This window comes from Hemicordylus capensis, chromosome 1 (assembly GCF_027244095.1).
Source record: "Hemicordylus capensis ecotype Gifberg chromosome 1, rHemCap1.1.pri, whole genome shotgun sequence".
Classification (NCBI taxonomy): Eukaryota; Metazoa; Chordata; class Lepidosauria; order Squamata; family Cordylidae; genus Hemicordylus; species Hemicordylus capensis.
In genome coordinates, this window is record NC_069657.1 from 396,236,056 (window position 1) to 396,256,740 (window position 20,685).

The 20,685-nt window shown below is 45.4% G+C and overlaps 1 protein-coding gene across 2 annotated transcripts in view; it reads left to right on the forward strand.

The window, feature by feature from the left end:
• The window catches only part of CAPN11 (calpain 11), a 49,943-nt gene that overhangs the window by 7,362 nt on the left and 21,896 nt on the right, over positions 1 to 20,685 (forward strand). For both annotated transcript variants that reach the window (XM_053304336.1, XM_053304347.1), the window contains exons 2-5: positions 10,602 to 10,885; positions 13,584 to 13,653; positions 19,185 to 19,303; positions 20,295 to 20,428. In XM_053304336.1, coding sequence (XP_053160311.1) covers positions 10,640 to 10,885; positions 13,584 to 13,653; positions 19,185 to 19,303; positions 20,295 to 20,428 — 569 coding nt within the window. In that variant the 5' untranslated portion in view covers positions 10,602 to 10,639. The remainder of the gene's footprint in view (positions 1 to 10,601; positions 10,886 to 13,583; positions 13,654 to 19,184; positions 19,304 to 20,294; positions 20,429 to 20,685) is intronic.

The window sequence follows — 20,685 nt, forward strand, 5'->3', positions numbered from 1 at the left end:
ACTCTTTCCAATAACTGTGTCTAGTGTTAGATGAGACATAGGTTTTGGGTGGTGTATAAATATGATATATAGATGAATAAAAATATACCTAAGGAAAAACAGGTGCAACCTCTAGTTGGGGCTGGAGTTGTAAAAGGTGCATTCCAAAGGTGCAGAGAGAGAGCGAGACAGAGACAGCCTGGAGCAGACCCTAATGGCTAATAGTAGCTTGGAAGTGAGGGTTTGTCTTTTGCTCTCCACACCCCTTGGCTTTTTGTTGACTTTCTGTTGATCACACAGTTTGGTCAACCTCAAGTCATGCAACTGTCTCCAGGCACCTCAGGCAATGAGCAGCTATAGCCTGGTAAGCAGGGGAAGAGCTAGAAAACCCAGAGTAATTGTTTACATGTATGGGGCTACTGGAGTTGCATATGCACTCTCTGTGTAATCTGGACACCCCTGCATCACGGCAGTAACACCTAGTAAAGTGCTGGGTTGTGTGATCCAGCAGAAATTAACAATGCTGCTGATATGCTACAAATGTTTATAATTACTTTGAATAATATATGTAAGGCTGCAATCAGTCTAGTGTAAGCCATAGTCTTGGGCAATGCAGTTATTTTTTCCTCCCTTTCATCATTTCTGCAAAACTAATAGAATGGTGTCGTTGCTTCCCTTGCATATTATTCTAAAATAGTTTCATGCTGGCAGTTCCACCTCCTTGAGATGACTTCAGTCCTCTCAGCTACTCAAGAATTGTTTGTGGGGCTATTATATTGGGGCTGTATTGGAGTATGGTGAGGGATGCTGGATCACTCTGGGAAGTTCTGGGCCCTTTCCTTGAATTTTCAGCTTTCATTTTAAAAACAAACCTATTCCCTTTGTTTATACAAGCAAAAACATGCAGGCTGTATACTGTCTAAAACTGCTCAGTAGTATGCAAACCTGTTTTTGGTTTTCAGTGATATGACCAATGAATGTAAACTTGTAAAGACACTAGGGTGACTAACAAGCACTTGGGCGGGGGAGGGGGAGGTGTTTTGTGTTGGGTTTTTTTAGTTTTATTTCCATGTAGTAGAGGCCAGACATTAACAGAACAGAGTGCAAGCAAGTACCTATTTTAAATTTTTTGTAGAGTGTTCCTATGAAAGGGGTGCAGGATTGAACCTGCTGCAAAAGGAAAAGTCTGCCAGTCATAGATAATATTCCTTGTTGAATGAAGAGTATTTATGTATGTATTTCTATACTGCCAAATCATAACACATCATGGCAGCTTACAATTAAGAGTATAGCTGAACTAAGATAAAATCTCTCCTGGCTGTATGGCTTCAGACACTCCTTGGTCCTTGTGGATCTCCCATTGAACTTTATGTTGGTGGGCATTCAGAGTTTAGCATTTGCTGTAGTGGGACACTCCATCACTTTCCCACTTTTTCCTACTTGGAAAGCACTTCTGGGTAAGAGAAGATGTGAAATCTGCATGTAGATCTGCACAACTTTGACTCTCCAGCTCTTGTTGGACTAAAACTCCCATCATGCCCAGTGACAGTGGCCAATAGTCAGGGATGATGAGAGTTGTAGTCCAACAGTTGAAGGGCCAAAGTTATGCAGCCCTGAGGTGGATAATTGCATTTGGTGATCACACACCTTTAGACTGTTCTATCAGGGCTTGACAAAAACCAGATAGCAGGGAGACTTGGCACTTAGAAATTTAACCGTGATGCCTAGATTAGGATCTTCAGAGGTAAAATTATTTAATAACCTCTTTATTTGTCCCAAGCAGCCCTGTTGCTCTTCTAAGTACACTGCTTAGAGATGGATATATCAGGTGGTTTAAAAATATGATAAATAAATAAGCCAATATGTCGGCAATGCACATATTAACTCCAAACTCTCAACAAAAAAGACCTTTTATTGCACAAAGAAAAACTAAAAGTTGGTAAACATAAAACATAAAAGTTTTATGTTTACCAACTTTTCGTTTTTCTTTGCACAATACTGTAAAAGGTATTGTGGATATAGTTATCCAAAGGAAACTTGTCAAGGGGTAGTGTATGTGACAGGAAGCTATGACCATTCAAACTTGTGTTCCACAGACTCTCTTGAAATGTTGGAGATTAAGAAGTTGAACAGGAAGTATAATATGCAGAGATCCATGGCGAAGCTGCAGCGGGCTTTTGCACATATCCCCCAGCTTCTGGGCAACTTCTTAGTGGCGGCAGTAGCTGAGTGGGTAGGACTCTGCAAGATTTCTAGGGTTAAAGGGACAACAGTGGACCAGGCAAGGGGCAAGATGGCCCAAAGGCTGGCAGATGCTTTCATGGATAGGCATTGTACTAACCCTCACTGATCTAAAGTTGTGCATCTTTCCCCTTCATTTGCTATCATCCCCATAGCCTTGCTCTGCCTTCCAAGTGTGGATGGATGCATGCAGTCAAATGCATGCATGTGCGATTAGCCATGTCTTCCCATCACAAAATGAGCCTGCAGCCTCCCCATACACAACAATCCACATACAAACTTCTTCCTCTGTTGAGTTACTCTCTTTGTAGGAAAAGTGTAATGTGAAATCTAGAAACAGAAGAACCTGCTCTCTCCAGTTCTTCAAAAATCACCTCAGGATCTGCTTATTCACCAATTCTTTTAGCAGATTCTGTAATAGCTTTTCTGCCTCACCTTTAATTTCTCCTTTAAAAAAGTAATTCGAAGTGATTTGGTTTCAGTATGAAGAGAAGCCTCAAATTGTGTTGCTTTTTGTTAAATGTCTCAAGCACTAAGTGCATTTTATTATATAAAGTTCCTAAGTGGCCAAAAAAAGGGGGCAAATATAATTAAAATTCTTACTGACTCTTCTTTGTAGAGTGTTTTGCAAATTAATCTTTTGGCTTTGCTCTCTCATCCATTGCTTTTCAAGGGTTCTAGGCAACCCAAACACCATTAAGCATAGAGAAATTTGACTTCTCTGCAACATTGTTACCAAAAGGCACCTGAATCCTGTTCCCTTCCTGGGCAGTCCATTTAACAGAGACCCATTTCACCTTATTTTCCCTCTAATGCAAAAGATCTAATACTTGTGTTGGGCAGGGCAAAGCATGGTCTATCATACTTTTTCCAGTCTAGATACAGGCAGTGAGAAGTTACTGCATACATTGGTTTCCCAGTATGTGCACCTAGACTCACTGGTGGAGAAGAAGAGTGTAGCAGCAACCTATAATACTTCCTATAGCAAACCCTGGTCCAACCTGATGCCAAACTGCCGAGTTTAGATATGCAAAAACACCAAGTCATATTGTGCTTTGTGATGTGAAAGATTGTATTGTACCTTGCCCTCAACCACTGAGGCTACTATTAGCTTTGGGAGTTGATTTCAAATAAGGAAATAGCACAGGAGCTTAAACAAAATATCTTCCATAGAACTGCTTATCCATTTTACTCCCATCCTATGGCTACTTTAGTTTTTAAATAAGTTTGGGAGATCCAGTCACAATCTCACATGTCATGCATAGCTCAGACCTTAATGCAAAGACTGAAGATGTTGATCAGGTACACCACTGTTTGAGAAAAGAGCACACACATCCATGTCAGAGTTGTGCAAGCTTGCCTTTTTTAGCAGGCCAGCTCATACAGAACAGAGAAACCACAAATCAGGAAGCAGAGATGCCACTGCACAAATGGATATGCTCAGGGATTCCATTTCTATTCATTCTGCCCAGTGAGTCAGAGGAGACCGAAAGATACATGGCAAGTGGGGTGAGGCTTTGTGTGAACATATTGTGACTTGTACCATGAAGAAAACTGATTTTTATTATAGTTGCTATCAGTCCCAACAATACGCTAGAGGTGGTTGCCCCTGGAATATTTGCTTGCCTTTGGCCATTATGGCTGGGGATGATGGAAGCTGTCACCCCCAACAATATCTGGGGACCCAAAATTGAGAAACCTTGCCTAGTGCGAGGCTTCACAACTTCAGCCCTCCAGCTGTTTTTGGAATACAATTCCCATTTCTCTGCGTAAACCACCCTAAGCCATTTTTGGAAGGGTGGTATAGAAATCGAATAAATAAATCATCATCATCCTGAGCCACAGTGGCCAATAGCCAGGGATTTTGGGAGCTGTAGTCCAACATCTGCAGGATGACAATGGATATTTATATACCACTCTTCAACCAATGTTCTCAAAACGGTTTACCTAGAAAAATAAATAAATACACGAATAAGATGGTCTCCTGTCCCCACAGGGCTCACAGTCTAAAAAGAAACATAAAGCAGATACCAGCAACAGCCAGTGGAGGGATGCTGTGCTGGGGTTGAATAGGGCCAGTTGCTCTCTCCCTTCTAAATATAAGAGAATCACCACTTTAAAAGATGCCTCTTTGCTCAATTAGTAGGGGTAATACTCAGTTAGCAGTGGTAACTGCAGAAGGGCTGAAGTTGTGCAGTCCTGCTCTAATGTTAACTCAACCAGAGTTCACAGGTAAACTCAGCAGTTAGCTTTCTGTTGGCATGACATTTTGTGGAATTTGGGATATGTGATTAAAAAGTATAGACCCTTAAGATCTCTGATCTGTTGGGGATGGCAGGGCTGAAGACACGCCTCAAGTTACCATCCAATTGGGTGAGCTGTATTTGATTAACTTGCTTCTGCCCGCACTAGGGACTTCACAGCCTTCCCTTCACTGGGCCTGCAAGCATTGCCTTATTCAACCTGCAGCTGTGTAGAGCTGGGAGCCATTTTCCACTTACTAATGGACCATCCAGAGGATGTTCGGATTTGGCACACACTGAGACCCCACAGATGCACAGAAGACAAAATGTTGCTCAATATGTTTTGAGATTCATGTGTAGCCCATTAGCAATTTTGTATAAAAGCCAATATCTTAACTTAAATGTTTAATGAAAATGAACAGAAGTGTAAAATGGCGCAACCTCTACACGGCACTACAGATCAACTTCAGAATAACATTAGTGTAATATCTACTTCTCTAAAAGTACGCCAACAATATCAAGAACAACACATCTGTATCAAAATAGGGTTTTTTAGATTTAAATTCTTCATGTTGTGTTCAAGTTGGATCGGTTGCCCCAGGAAACAGGCTGCATCCTTCATGTGCTGTCATCATGGGTATAGAGAAAAAAAGTTGTAACCCTTGGAGACAAATGGCCAGGAAATGCAGGAGGCCTAAGCCTGATTCAGACATTATGCTGTACAAGTGTACAGATGTCTGTACATTTGTACGTGTAAATGACTGTACCTGTGTTCATTTTTAAAGTGAACCTGGGTTCTGGCCCTTCAAGTGCATTGTACAGATAGGAAGTGTACTTCTGTAGCTGTGTACACTGTACACTCATACAAGTGTTGAATATAACATGTGAATGGATCTCTAGTCTTTGACAAGTCTACAGAAAGCTTTCACAATTATAAGATAACCATGGTGAAAAAAATTCACAACTGCAGCAACTAAAGATAACATTATCTAAGCAATGCTAATTAACTCCGTAATATGATAAAACATGTTGTTCTGATTCCGTTCCTGATTGTTGCCATTCCTGATGTCAAATGTATGTCTATTATCTTACATAAGCCGCATTCAGACATAACGTGGAACTGCGGGTCCAGTGGACCCATGGTTACACTCCTCCCCCCCCCCCCCGCCCAGCTCTCCTGTCTGCATTCGGACATCCTGGAGAGCTGCGCCTCTGCAGTCAGCAAGACTGCAGAGAGGTGGGGAAGCTGGCTGTGCAAGCTTCCTTCTTGACAGAAGGACAGCCCACACAACCAATTGGGCCGGAGTGAGGGAGGAGCTTTCTCCCTCAACTCTGGTTCCATGGGGATGAAACCGCGGTGCCAGAGTTCACATGTAATGCTGGTGCTGCAAAACTGGAGTTGAAGGCGGTCATACTCCACTCTGAACCAAAGATTCAGATTGGTGTTCAGGGATGGAAACTGGGGATTCCTTTTCAGCTTTAATTCTGGTTTTGCCAAATTTGAACATGCGGCTACAGAAACCAGAGGTGAAGGGACCTCCGGTTTCCTATGACATCTGAATACAGCCATAGAGTCCAGCTTGTTTGTAGGGATGAACACACCGGTTCGATTCAAACCACAGTTTGAATTGAGCCAGCCCAGTTCAGCTGGTCCGAGTTTGAACTGGACTGCCCTCCCAAAGGACCAGTTCTAAAAGAACTGGTCCAGGGAATATAATTGTAAAGGGGAATCTGGCAATGATTCCCCTTTACAAGTAAAGGGGCATTCCCCATACTGGGGTGGTGTGGGAGAAAGGGTACTTAGTATCTTCATTTTGCAAGTAGTGGGGACCCTGGAGGCAGAGACATTGGTGGCGGAGATGCAGAGGCTCCTCCAAACCTCCCACCGGCCTCCTGAAGAAGAGCCCGGGCTGGCTGGTTCAGGTCTTTGCACGTGCAAAGGAAAAAATAGGCAATCTCCTATGAACAAGGCATGTTTATAGAAATAAGGAGCTGGATGTTACCCTCTAGGGATAACAATAACCCCTTCTTCAGGTCGTTATCTTGCAGAAGCAGAATTTACTAGGACATAAACGTTTCCGTGGATGCCTTATAGCATGTTCAAAGCACTTCACTTATATTATCTTGTTATACTTAACAGCAACCCTGTAAAATAATGAATAGCATTATCCCCATATTTCAGATGAGGTGGTGGAACTGAAATTGAGAGGGAGTGACTTGCCAAAGGGAGTGGGAGGGAGGGAGGGAGTGGCTTACTAGTTGAGTTCATGGCAGAGGCTAGATTTGAACCAGGGAGTCATGATTTGTAGCCAGGTTTCTTAGTCACTGTGCTACACTAGTGCTCTGAAGGCAAATCCAAGTCAGAAGGTACCCACTGCATCTTTAGGCCAGGAATTCACTGTCAACTAGAAACTGTGCTTTGCTGTGTAACTTTGCTCTCTGTTTCCTTTATCCCAAGCAGCTGTTCTTCCCTGCCCATAATAGTAGTTTAGTACAGTACAGGGGATCAACTTCTAAGTTCCTGAGGATTCTCCAGTGTCTAGGGGCTTGAAATGTTTCACTCCTCATATTGGACCCCCCACAAGTTGACACCATTCAACAGTAAAGGCTTCCTAGCTGTGGAGTAAATAATTCAGGCACAGTGTTATATAATTGCATAACAAACATATGTCGTGTACCTTAATTAAAATGTGATGGGGCCATATCCATCAGTTGGGCCACCAGTTGGGCCTTCTATGAGTTACTATAGTTGGATGGGGCTGTAGTTCAGTGGCAGAGCATCTGCTTTGCAGGAAGAAACCCCCAGGCAACTTCCAAGTAGAGCTGAGAAAGACCCCTGATGCTGAAAAGCCACTGCAAGTCAGAGTAAAGAGATGGACCATGATTTGGTAAAAGGCTAGCTACATACTTATGATACAAAGTGATGTGTACTTATTGAAATAAATATTGAGTTGTGGGTCAGCACTGGACTGCTAATTTTAAAGAGGCAGCAGTCCTGCTTTCTAACTTTTCTGATACATCTTGGGGAATGGGGTCATAGTTCAGTGGTAGAGTTTCTGCTTGGCATGCAGAAGGTCCCAGGTTCAATCCATGGCGTCTCCATGTAGGACTGGGAAAGACTGCTGTCTGAAACCTTGGTGAGACACTGCAAGTCAGCTGTATTGCTCTAGATGGACCAATGATCTGACTTTGTATAAGGCATCTCTGTACCTTGAAACTCTGAGTTCAGGGTAGAAGTGTTATGGTTGCCTGGGGTAGGCCAGGATTGCGGGGAGAAACCAGGGATGGTAAAGTCTGAGAAGAGTTTTCATAAAGCTGCTAGTGCCTGCCAGGGTCAGAGTCAGGATGCCTATGCGGGAGACTGTGTGTGCTGGTTTTTGGGGAGTAGCAAGGCTAGTCCATTATCCAGGATATAAGAGGGATACATAGCATTAAACAAGCAAATATATCCATGGTCGTCTAGTCATTGCACTGGATCCTTCAAAAGTCCCTGCATTTCTAATTTTTTTTTCAAAGGCATTTAATTAAATAACTAGTAAGAACTAATCGGCCTACTTTCCTTTCACTGTCTCTACATCTGGACTAAATTGGGTGCAAATTGAGGTCCACAAGTTATTTCTTGAAACTCAAATGTTCATGTGTCTACCATCTTGGATTGGGGTGGATGTCGTCATTACAAACTGCACCATTGAGGTGTCCCTGTGTGTCATTCACTACAGCTGTTCCAAATTTGATTCAAATCAGTTAGACAGTCCTCAGGTTAGTGCACTTGTGCCTCAAAGGTTTATACATCCACCATCTTGGTTTGGGGTTGTTGACATCACAACTACACCATTGGGGCATCCTTATGTGTCCATTCAGCTGTAGTAAATTTAATTCAAATCGGTTAAGCAGTTCACAAGGTAGCCCACTTGCGCCTCAAAAATTTGTGTCCGCCATCTTAAATCAGCATGGATGACATCATCACAAGCTATGCCATTGAGTTGTCAGTGTTTGTCACTCTTGTAACTGTAACTAATTTGGTTTAAATTGGTTAGTTAGTCCACAAATTAGCCCGCTTGCGCCTCAGACGTTCACGTGGCCGCCATCTTGAATTGGAGTGGATGACATCATCACACACCATACCCTTTGGACATCCCTATATGTCCCTACAGCTGTAGCAAATTTGGTTCAAATCAGTTAGGCGTTTCACAAGTTAGCCCACTTTCGCCTCAAAAGTTTACACGTCCGCCATCCTGGATTGGGGTAGATTACATCATCACAAACTATGCCGTTGAGGTGTGCCTACAACTGGACCCGATTTGGTTCATATTGTTCCAGGTGTTGCGAAGTTTCTTGGGAGGCGGTGGGTGACACACAGACAGAATGCTGGGTGACCTCATAAGCCGGGGGACCTCATCATGGAAAGTAGGCTAACAAAATGAGTATTCAGCACATACATAAAAATATAATATAACCAATAGAACAATTATACAGTACTTTTATTTTATTTTACATTTTATTTCCTGCTCTTCCTCCAAGGAGCCCAGAGTGGTGTACTACATACTTAAGTTTCCCCTCACAACAACCCTGTGAAGTAGGTTAGGCTGAGAGAGAAGTGACTGGCCCAGAGTCACCCAGCAAGTCTCATGGCTGACTGGGGATTTGAACTCGGGTCTCCCTGGTCCTAGTCCAGCACTCTAACCACTATACCACGCTGGCTCTACTTGCTATCACAATCCAATGGATTAAAAATACTGTGTAATATATACATACTAGCTGATCCCACACAGAGCATCTGTGCACTAGTGAACTCAGCCCATGCTCACCTGTTCCTTGCCCCAACTCGCCGCTCAGCTGTTCCTCCCCCCACCATGCGCTTGCCCAACAGCTGTGGGTCTGGGGTCACACTGAGGCCCATACAACCTGCCATTTGGCTGGCAGGTGAACCTGGAAAGGGAGGCTGTGCCGCCCTCTCCACCACCTGCTCGGCTGGTCTCCTCACAAGAAGGACAGCCTTTTTCTCTCTCCGCCCGGCCAGCCACTGCCCACCGCCACCTTCTCTCCACCCACTGCCGCCTTATCAGTGCTCTGGCTTGGTGCTCAACCCAAGCCATCAAGCTGCCTTCCAGGATTCCTAATGCAAACCTCCACTAATGTCCTCAGTTGTGTTCTAGGGATGTGTACCAACTAGATCGGCGCACAATGCACACTGGCCACGCCTGGTCTGATGCTGACCGGGGCAGCAAGAGGGTACGCTGCTGCCCCACACCAGCAATTTTGGGCACAGAGCCGGCAGGGGGAATGCTGCTGGGTGTGTGTGTGTGTGTGTGTGTGTGTGTGTGTGTGTGTGTGTAAAAGAGCATCTTCCCTGCTCCTTAAAGGTAACCCCACCACCACCGCTGAACTGGCCGTCTGCCGGTTCGTGCACATCCCTATTGTGTTCTGCTGTTAACCAGATATCCTCAGCAGGACAGAGGCCTGTTGCTGGAAAATCATGCAGTGAATGTACTTTAGGAGGCTGAGGATCATTGCAGAACATAAATGTTTGCAGCACAATATCTTTAAAGTCCTTTAAGTATAAGAAGCTTCTGGGGAGGAGAGCTGGTCTTGTGGTAGCAAACATGACTTGTCCCCATAGCTAAGCAGGGTCTGCCCTGGTTGCATCTGAATGGGAGACTTGATTTGTGAACACTGCAAGATATTCCCCTCAGGGGATGGAGCCGCTCTGGGAAGAGCATTTAGGTTCCAAGTTCTCTCCCTGGCTTCTCCAAGATAGGGCTGAGAGAGATTTCTGCCTGCAATCTTGGAGAAGCCGCTGCCAGTCTGTGAAGACAATACTGAGCTAGATAGACCAATGGTCTGACTCAGTATATGGCAGTTTCCTATGTTCCTACTTAGTGAGCAATTGCACAGAATGCTGCCTGCATGCTGATTCTATATCTTCACATGTAAAAAGTCTTTTAAAAAATTATACATGTAATGAAAGCTGGACATTGAGGGAGGAGTGCTTGAAAATTCCTGATGGGGGTCACACCCCTAATGGCCTCCCTGGTAGCTACAGCCCTGACAAGACACTTCAAAGAGAGAGAGAGAGAGAGAGAGAACGAACCCATGGCAACGTGGCCCAACTCACAGTGCTCTTACTTTGGATTTCAGAAGGATTACTGCAGTGCCTGTAGCCAGTTGACTGTGCCATGATGCCTTTTGGAGGAATTGCCGCCAAGCTGGAACGGGACCGTCTACGGGCAGAAGGCGTAGGCGATCACCACAATGCTGTCAAGTACCTTGGACAAGATTACGAGGCCCTGAAGCAGGCATGCCTGGAGAGTGGCGCCTTGTTTGAAGACCCCCAGTTCCCCGCTGTCCCCTCAGTCCTTGGCTTCAAGGAGCTAGGGCCGCACTCGGGCAAAACCCGAGGAGTGAGCTGGATGCGCCCATCGGTGAGTACTGGGCTCTCTCCTTGTAGAGACTCTCGGGGGACCACTTTCGTTTCTTGTTGTTCTGCACTGCAGTGATCCACTTTAGTGGTTTTCATCAAATGTCTCTTCACTCCCTGATCCATCCGTAGGGTTTTTTTTACCCCCTGTGTGCATTTTGCTTCACCCAGAGTTGTATTACTCACTCTGATGGCCTCTTTCCACATTCTAATTAGTCTCTCTTTTCCCACAACTTCTTGGGTTGCCCTCCACCATAAATTATGGCTGATCTAGCCAGGTCTCAAATGCACCCAAGCTTGCTGGCATTGCTTCTCCCACTTTGTGCGCAAAACACTTTGTGCTGTACTTGAACATTCATTCCAGTAGCACTCTAGAGGGCTCCTAGCAACTTCCTATGACACTATCCCAAGCATCGGAGCCCGTGTTTGTGAGCCATTGTTTACTTTTTATTTTGAAAGCTCAGGGTGTATAGTGACATTTAGATGCATGGTCTTCTTTGAAGCTTTGGTATGGCATGGCCATTGATGGGAGATAGTGGGCAACTGGACACCACAAGAAAGACTTTGCTACAAGCATATTATTTATTTATTAATCAAATCTGTACACCACCCCAAATTTTTGTCTCTGGGTGGTTAATGATACATGAGCCAATATAGAGTTGTGATTGAGCATGTGAGCTGGAAAGTCTCCAGTTCAAATCCCAGCTCAACAGCCCCCGAACTGCTTATTGGGCCTGTGTGATGCTTTAGCCAAAGCTAAATATACTGCACTGTCCTCCAGAGCCATGCAGAGATGACTCTTCTCACAGCGTGGTGCTGTGCTTTGTCCAGCACCAGGGCGCTCCTTTAAGGGAAACAGCCCTCTTCAGCCCTTGTGCCATCTTGGAAGGTGTCTATGGAGCGCTGAGAAGTATAGCCCTTTCCCGTGCTTTCCTCTGAGTACTCTTAAGAGGGCTCACTCTCTCTTAAAGGGCCCTCTCAGCACTGAGAAAAGCGCAGTACTGCGTGGAGGTCAGCGCAATGGGAAATGTCTCTCACACTGAAGGTTTTGTGCCAAAGTGGCCTCTGCGTAGAAAATGCACCCCTCCTTAACAACGCTCCTCCTCCCTTCCACCCACTCCCTCTCAAAATATGAATCAGGGGCGTAGCTATAATTGAGCGAAAGGGTTCAAAGAACACAGGCCCCCAGCTCCTGAGGGCCCTCCAGCTCCATCCCTACCTATTTTCTTCATTCTCTTCCTCATTCTGGGGGGCCACCAGAGAGAGGGATGAACACGGGCCCCTTCTCCCCTAGCTACACCCCTGATATGAATATATAAGTATTTTTTAAAAGTCTCATATCTGTACAGAGATGAGAACATTGGCCTACAGGGTGTTGCAAGCGTTACTGTCCTACCTTAAGCACTTTTTGAGCACCTAGGAGAAAGTGATATATGAATAGCTTTTACTTGAATTGCATGTTGGAGAAGGAGATAAAGCTAGTTTGGCATGGTCTGGCAGAGCAGGAAAGACATTTTTGGAGGGATGGTGGTCTTTGGATTCCAAGAAGCTACAGTGGTCCCTCTACTTACGAAATTAATCCGTTCCGAATGCACATTTGTAAGTCGAAAAATTCGTAAGTCGAAAAGCGGTTTCCCATAGGAATGCATTGGGAACGGATTAATGCGTTCCGGAGCCTAGAAGAAAGACCCAGACCCCCAGTAAGGCTTGCAAACTGCACAGGAACATTTCTTTTCAAGAATAAACAGGCAGTAAACAGGCAGGCAAGTCGAGGAAACCCCATCTAAAAATTTGTAAGTCGAGGAAACCCCATCTAAAAATTTGTAAGTCGAGGAAACCCCATCTAAAAATTTGTAAGTCGAGGAAACCCCATCTAAAAATTTGTAAGTCGAGGAAACCCCATCTAAAACCGGATCTAAAACTGCTGTTTGTAACTCGAAAAATACTTATGTCGAGTAGTTTGTAAGTCGAGGGACCACTGTATTGCTTGCTGTGTACATCAACATCTATCTGTATCATTCTCGTAAACGTACCTGTCGCTAATCTCGTGTGTGGCAGCTTGCGCGAGAGTTCGTGAGAGAGCTGCCAATTAACGGCGGGGCTGGCTGCTGGGCCAGCCGAGGGGAAGCAGTGGCTGCTGGGCCGGCCGAGGGGAATCTAGGGGCGCAGATGTTCTGTGCCAGGTCAGCTTCTTTTATAGTAGTTTTTGCGTGCTTAGAGCTTTTAAAACACTATTGCAGATTTTGGCTGCTGCAGGCCAGGTATGCAGCCAATAAAAGCATGATGACTCACTGAAAACTGAAAGTATTGCAATTCTATTGCCTATTTTCCATCTCAAGGAGTGTAGACCTTGTCAAAAATCACAATTAGCGCTTGTCCCACCCACCAACCCTCACGCCCAAGATGTGCTGACCACCCCAGCTGGCTGATATACTATTCAGTCTCTTCTCCTCTCCTCTCTTAGAACGAAAAGCCTGGAGAGAGAAATGGGACTAGCATCTGGATTTGAAAGGAGTGACTGGCACAATGACAGTCTTTGTCCGTCTTCCACTTAATGATGTTGCATTCATGCTAAACTTGGTGTTCTAGTAATCGGGGCTGTTGTTTGGCTTTTTGGTTTTTTTATTTGTTTCCAGTATGCTTGTATGAAAATGCTGAAGATCAGCATCAACAGCTTTTCATTTTCAATTTCTCTTTGTCAGGAAATTGTGGGTGACCCTCAGTTTATTGTTGGAGGTGCCACAAGAACAGATATCTGCCAAGGGGCTCTGGGTGAGTAATAGTATTTGGGGTAGGGTGAGGTGGGGGGGGAAACTAAGTGGGTGAGTACAAATGGGTCAGGATAGGAGTGCTTGATAATTTGTGGAACATCCTACTACTAATATTTATATACTGCTTTTCGACAAAAGTTTACATAAAAGAAATACTTTTTTAAAAAAAGACAATTCCCTGTCCCCAAAGGCTCACAATCTAAAAAGAAACATAAGGTAGACACCAACAACAGCCACTGGAGGGATTGTGTGGCTGGGTTGGAGAGGGCCAGTTGCTCTCCCCCTGCTAAATAGAAGAGAATCACCACTTTGAAAGGCACCCCTTTGGCCAGTTAGCAGAGGTCCTCATGAGAAGACTTGAGCGATTAGGGAAGTGAAGCCTTAAGCTGGGTGCAATGCATAGGAGCACAGGGCGCTACCTCCTACTGAGTCAGACCAAGGGAGGAGAGCTGGTCTTGTGGTAGCAAGCATGACTTGTCTCCTTTGCTAAGCAGGGCTCACCCTAGTTGCATATGAATGGGAGACTAAATGCATGAGCATTGTAAGATATTCCCCTTCAGGCATGGAGCTGCTCTGGGAAGAGCATCTGCATGCAGGAGGTTTCAAGTTCCCTCCCTGGCTTCTCCAAGATAGGGCTGAGAGAGATTCCTGCCTACAACCTTGGAGAAGCCGCTGCCAGCCTGTGTAGACAATGCTGAGCTAGGTGGACCAATGGTCTGACTCTGTATATGGCCACTTCCTATGTTCCTAGTCCATATAGCTTAGTATTGCCTACACTGACTGGCAGTGACTCTCCAGGTTTCATGCAGGAATCCTTCCCAACCTTACCTGGAGAAGACAGGGATTGGAACTGGGGCCTTCTGCATGCAAAGTGGATGTTCTTCCACTGAGCCCCGTACTGCATTGGCCGCCTTGTACTTTAATAGGCTTGAGCCCGAAATGTTTCAGAGGCCATTATAAAGGCCTCCAATGGGTGAGGGGTGGTTTCGGCACCAGTGGGGGTAGTTCTTTAAGGGCGGGGGAGGGTGCACTCACCCCTCCCACCGCATTTCCCCCGCCGGCACTCTGTTCTTTTCAAGTCCCTTGGGGCGGCAGCGTTCCTCCCTGCCACCCCGTTGTCCTCATCAGCCAGAAATAGCGATCGCACGTGCACGCATGTGCACGGCAGATGGGCGCGTGTGCGATCACTACTTCCGGCCAGTGAAGACAATGGGGCGGCAGGGAGGAACACTGCCGCCCTGAGGAGCTTGAAAAGAACAGAGCGCCGGCGGGGGAAATGCGGCGGGAGGGGTGAGTGCACCCTCCCCCGCCCTTAAAGAATTACCCCCACTGGCGCCAAAGCAACTTCGGGCACATCCCTATACTTTAATTCCTGCTAAATCCTTCATGTACTTGGGGCTGGCTGAGCCCAACAGGCAGCTGACAAAGGCAACAACATTCTAGGGGCCTCAGTCTAACTAGAGAAATTTTCAAGAAGGGAATGCAGCTGCCCCTTTCCCCAGAACAATTTGGACAGTTTTGGTTGACCCCTGTCAACTTGGGTTGATACTAGAGCTGCATAAATAATATGTGTATTCTGCACCATGAAAACCCAAAAGCATTCCAAAAAATGTGGAATGCGTGCATATATGGCTATATTGCAAACGGGACCTTCTTAAGGCTTCGAGAGGCCCAGGGGCAGAATGTTCATTTGAGCCCCATCACACCACCTTATCTCTGGCTGACATACTGCACAATGTTATACAAATCGTGTAACATCCTGTCTGCGTTGTACAAGCACAAAAATTGCACAAATGGAGTTGTACTGTTAGGCAGTTAATTAAAATATATACAACGCATTGCTGCACAGTTGCACAATTCCTCTTGTGCATGTGCAGCTCTGCCAACATTATGTTGCACTGTGCATGTAACATTGTGCTGTAGGTCAGCCACTGCATCCTGTGTCAATGTAATAACTGCAAATACTGAAATAACTCTTGATTCTGTGGTTAAATGTTAACTGATTAGTTTCACTGCTTTGAATTTAAAAGGATCGATCTGAATGGGGGGGCCCTCCATGTGTGGGGCACAGGGTAATTGCCCCCCCCCCACAAAAGAGACTCCATTTAATCAGGTTTGAAAAAGAACTTGGTTTCCATATCACACCCTCTGACAAATTTAGGGAATTGGAAGCAGGAAAGGAATATGGAAATGGATGAGAAATTCACTCTGGGGGTAGAAAAAGTACCATCCCAGCCCTGGATTAGGGTATATAAAGGGCATTGCCTGCTGCTTCCTTAATTACTAAAAGCTCTGTCTGGCTCCCTTTTAGCTTCTGAGACTTCATCACTGCTCATCGTTCTTGAGCTTTGTTCTGTAGCTATGAAGGCTATGTGGGACTCATGTGGGGTTTTCTGTTTGTTTTTAAGCTATGGATATCAGGTGCTGAATTTTGTTTTGGCAACGAGAAATGGAGTAACTGCAGCCCTTAAAATTGTGCTGTGGAGAGTTCTTGCAATACCACTTGATAATTGTCACATGGGCACATCCCTTCATGAAGGATTTATTGTATTTTATTTGTTTAATAGGTTTAATGCCCTGTCTTTTGGACCCAACAGGCTCACAAAGCAGTTTACAACATTGCAATAAAATGATAAAGTGCAATGTCATAAAATATAGCATTACAGTAGCACAAAATACCAGGGGGCAATAGTATCAATATGACAATTAAAACAGCAGCCATGGCAGGTACCTAGATGGCATGCCATCTGCTCTGGGGCTAGAGAGCGGTAGGGAATGGATAGACCAGGGCTGCACAACTTTGGCCTTTCAGCTGCTGTTGGCCTACAATTCCCATAATCCCCAGCCACAGTGGCCAATAGTCAGATTTGATGGGAGTTATGGGCCAACATCTGCAGGAGGACTAAAGTTGTACAGCCCTGATATAGACCTTTTTAACAGTAGTCAATCCATTTTTTCTTTTCCCTCCAATAATTGCATGTCCTCTTCCTGTAGAAGAATGAGGAATCCTTGACATTGTAAATAGGTGGTGTTAATGGCACTTACTTTCCCTGAGCAACACTAATGTTAAATAGTAATGGGAGGGGAGTGGAAAGTACCTTGTAGCATGGCTGCTTCCATCACTATTATTATAGCACTGTGTCTGTTCCACACATGCCACTTGTCCATATGGATTACCAGCAATCAGCATGAAAATGGACACAAGTTCCTTATGAACTGCAGGGACAGACAAGAACATTGGCTGATGTCCAGATTAGGGACATAGGAAGCAGACCATTGGCCCAACTAGTTCAGTATTGACTACACAGACTGGCAGCAGCTTCTCCAGGGTTGCAGGCAGGGGTCTCTCTCAGCCCTATCTGGAGATGCCACAAGACCAGCTCTCCTCCCTGGAAGGACCTATTGGACTTCCAACTCCCACAATCCCCAGCCCCAGTGGTCTTTGTTTGGGGATTATGGGATCTGAAGTCCAGTAACATCTAGGACCCAACACTGAGAATCCCTGGTCTAGCCTATTGACACTGCTGAAGGCAGGAACACCTTGGTCTAAGCAGGTGTTCCCATCTTGGCTGCCAGGAAGGTGAGTCACAAGTGGGGGGGAGGCCTGTGGCTTTAGAGCTGCTGTCTTTAGAGCTCAGTTGCATATGTGTACTGAGGTATTGTTGGGTGGTGTCATGTGTCATATGAGGCAAGGTCTTTTTAAGAACTCTGAAAGCAGATGTGGTGTTTCCCATACTGTAATGCTGAAAGAAACTGCACCTGTTCAGCCTTTGCCATGAGTTCTTAGAGGAGCAACAGCCCTTGTCTAGGTGGAATATGAGAACTCTGAACTATTGTACATCCAGACTCTACCGTCAGGCGTTTGGATTAAAGAGTTCCCAGGGCCGCCCACCCTTGCCCTCAGGTGCTTTTTCCTCTTGGTATCCCCACAAGCTCTATAACCATAAGCCTACTCTCTGGCAGTCGTCCCTTTCCTCCGGTTTTGTTGGCCGCCTCCTGCGCTCCCTTACTCCTGTCCTGACCCATTAGTCGCAGCCCATCTTCTTTCAAGGCTGCCAAATCCCCATCTGGACAGGGCTTCTGTGTCTCTAATTGCTGTGTAGCATGGAGAAGTTCAACAGCTGAGGGCTTTCCCTTTGCTACTGCACTGTGATAGGAGAAATTGCAGTTGAGGGTCATTTCTACCTTAGGGCTCTTAAAGAGACAGAAGACCTATATCTATTTATATGCTCATTTGCATCTTGGTTGCCACACTGTTTCTTCTCCACAACAGCCTGGTATGTGTTGGGGTGGGGAAGGAAGCCGATTTGCCTGACTGACGTGAGCATCTGGGGCTGACAGCCAGAAAGTCCCCCACCCCCGTTCTCTTGAATATCCTGGAAAGGGCTCTTAATCTCTATGGCAAGATGCTGTGCTGTTCAGTTCGGGGCTTCCGTTTATTGTGGGATCGAGCTAAATGTGCAGTCACTTTTCCCACAGGGATACTCTGTTAAAATTTTGGCCAAGCAAAAGATCTCTTTGTTAGGCAGAAGATTAATTAGGGAAGAAAAAATGCTTTTTAAAAGTTGTTTTTGGTTTGTTTCATGCAGAAGGCTCTAGGCAGGAGGCAACACTGCAAAACAGAAATCGCAAATAAAAAATGTTTTATTTTACATTTAATTATCAAAATGCATTTAATCAGATTGACTAAATTCCCCATATTGGCTGCTATTGCAAGAGGAAAGGTCTTATAATCTTGTCAAAAGATGCTCGTGTTTTTGTGGAACAGCCACATTATTATCTTATCTTATGGATACATAGTGCCCTGATTGCCAAGTCAGTGAAGGGTGCTTTTGCATAATCACAACAGGATATAGAAGAAGTGATATCTTCTTGCAGGATTCACCAGAAATAATAGATCTGAGGGTCATTGTCCTGGAGAATGTTCTACAGTACCAAGACTCTGCAGACATTGTAAATACATCTGGAATCAAAACAGGATATTCCAAAAGGCCCAATAAGAAGAAATGATATAAATTAGGGATGTGCATGAAACTAGTTCTGTGCACACCTAGGAGGCGGAGGGAGGGGGTCCTTACCTCCCCCCACCCAACATTTCCCCTTTCGGTGCTGCTTCCAAAACCACTGCCACAGGATGGCTGTATACCCGCATTCCAGTGTAATACTGGAACTGGCCAGTGCACACGTGTGTGTGTGTGATGGCACGCACGAACGCTGGCCACTTCCGGTATTAAGCTGACCGGGGTGGCAAGAGGATACACAGCTACCCTGCGACAGTGGTTTTGGAAGCTGGAGGGGGAAACACGGTGTTGGGGGTGGGTAAGGACACCCTCCTTGCGCCTTAAAGCTACCCCCATACACCTGCGAACCGGCTTGAACTCTGGTCTTTCGAAACAGGTTGGCAGTTTGTGCACATCCCTAATATAAATGCCCTGAGGAATGTACTGATACTGAAAGTATAGAGTAGAAATGACTATATTGGAGCCTAGGACAAGTGAAGTACTGAGGGGTTTCCATTTCCTTGCCCCTCAGGTGATTGCTGGTTGCTGGCTGCCATTGGCTCCTTGACTCTCAACGAGGAACTTCTGCACCGTGTTGTACCCCATGGACAGAGCTTCCAGGAGGACTATGCAGGCATCTTCCACTTCCAGGTAAGGCCAAAGAAAGGTGATACATCTTTACCACAGAAAAAGCTTCAGTGAGTCAAAGCCATGCCCCTTTTTCCTGGCAGATGGAACTATGGAAAGCATAACACCAACCAAAACCAGCTGGGCCAAAATGGACCCAGAGCCCTCTTCAGACATTATGCTATATTTGCATTCAAATGTCTGTACATTCTCTTGTGTGAATGACTGTGCTTCCATTCATTTTAAAAGTGAACCTGGCCCCTCAAATGCACAGGCCCCTCAAATGCATTGGTACAGATAGGGAATGTACTACTGTACATTTAGTCAACATAACATGTGCATCACTGTACCTGTGTACACTGTATACAGAAGTCCTGTTCAGATGTGGGGGGTGGGGGTGGGAACAGCACCCCAGAGCATGCTCAGAAGTCCCACTCTGATGTAACCATGCCAAGAAGCATCATCCTCCCCACACTTACAGTGTTTGCCTCTTCAGACAAGCGCTGTAAGCGTGAAGGCATCCATGTTGTATTTGGAAGGGTGGGGCAGCACCCCACCTTTTCTATTGTCGGGTTTACGTTGTTTGCCTCTTCTGACAAATGCTGTCAGTGTGGAGAGTGCAGGGAGGGTGATGGTTCTTGGTGCTGATATGCCAGGGCAGGACCTCTCTGAGGCACTGTACATGAGAACAATGTCCTTCACATCTGAACAAGACTACATGGTATGTTGAATATAATGTGTGAATCGGTGTTCCCTCTAACAGGAATTCCCAGATGTTGTTGACTACAACTCCCATAATTCCCAAGCAAAAACCATTGCAACTGGGGTTTCTGGGAGTTGTAAGCAACAACCTCTGGGAATCCCTGTTAGAGGGAACACTGTTGTGAATGGGGATTGAATTATTGATGCTCAGGGGATAGGTGCCCTATTCAGACCTAATTTCTGCCCTCCTTTTATCTCAGTCCCACCCGGAAAGCTTGGCCATACTCACTATTCCCCTATTTCTTCTCCCCAGATCTGGCAGTTTGGCGAATGGGTGGATGTTGTGGTGGATGATAGGCTGCCAACCAAGGATGGAGAGCTGGTGTTTGTGCACTCAGCAGAGTGTCAGGAGTTCTGGAGTGCTCTGCTGGAAAAGGCCTATGCCAAGTGAGTGCTGCTTCAGGGCTGATGATGTGGAGGGGTAAGGGGGCGGAGTAGAGCCTTGGGTGAGTTGGTTTACGGTTTACAGTTTATTTAAAATACAGTCAATGACCAGACAATATTAACAGCAATACATGTCAAACAAATCATCTAAGACTTTAAGGAGGCTTAAAATAACAATAATTCAGGTCGTAGCTTGCAAACAGCAAAACAATATTTTGCAGTATTTAAAGAAATGGCATCATTATTATCAGGCAACAAAA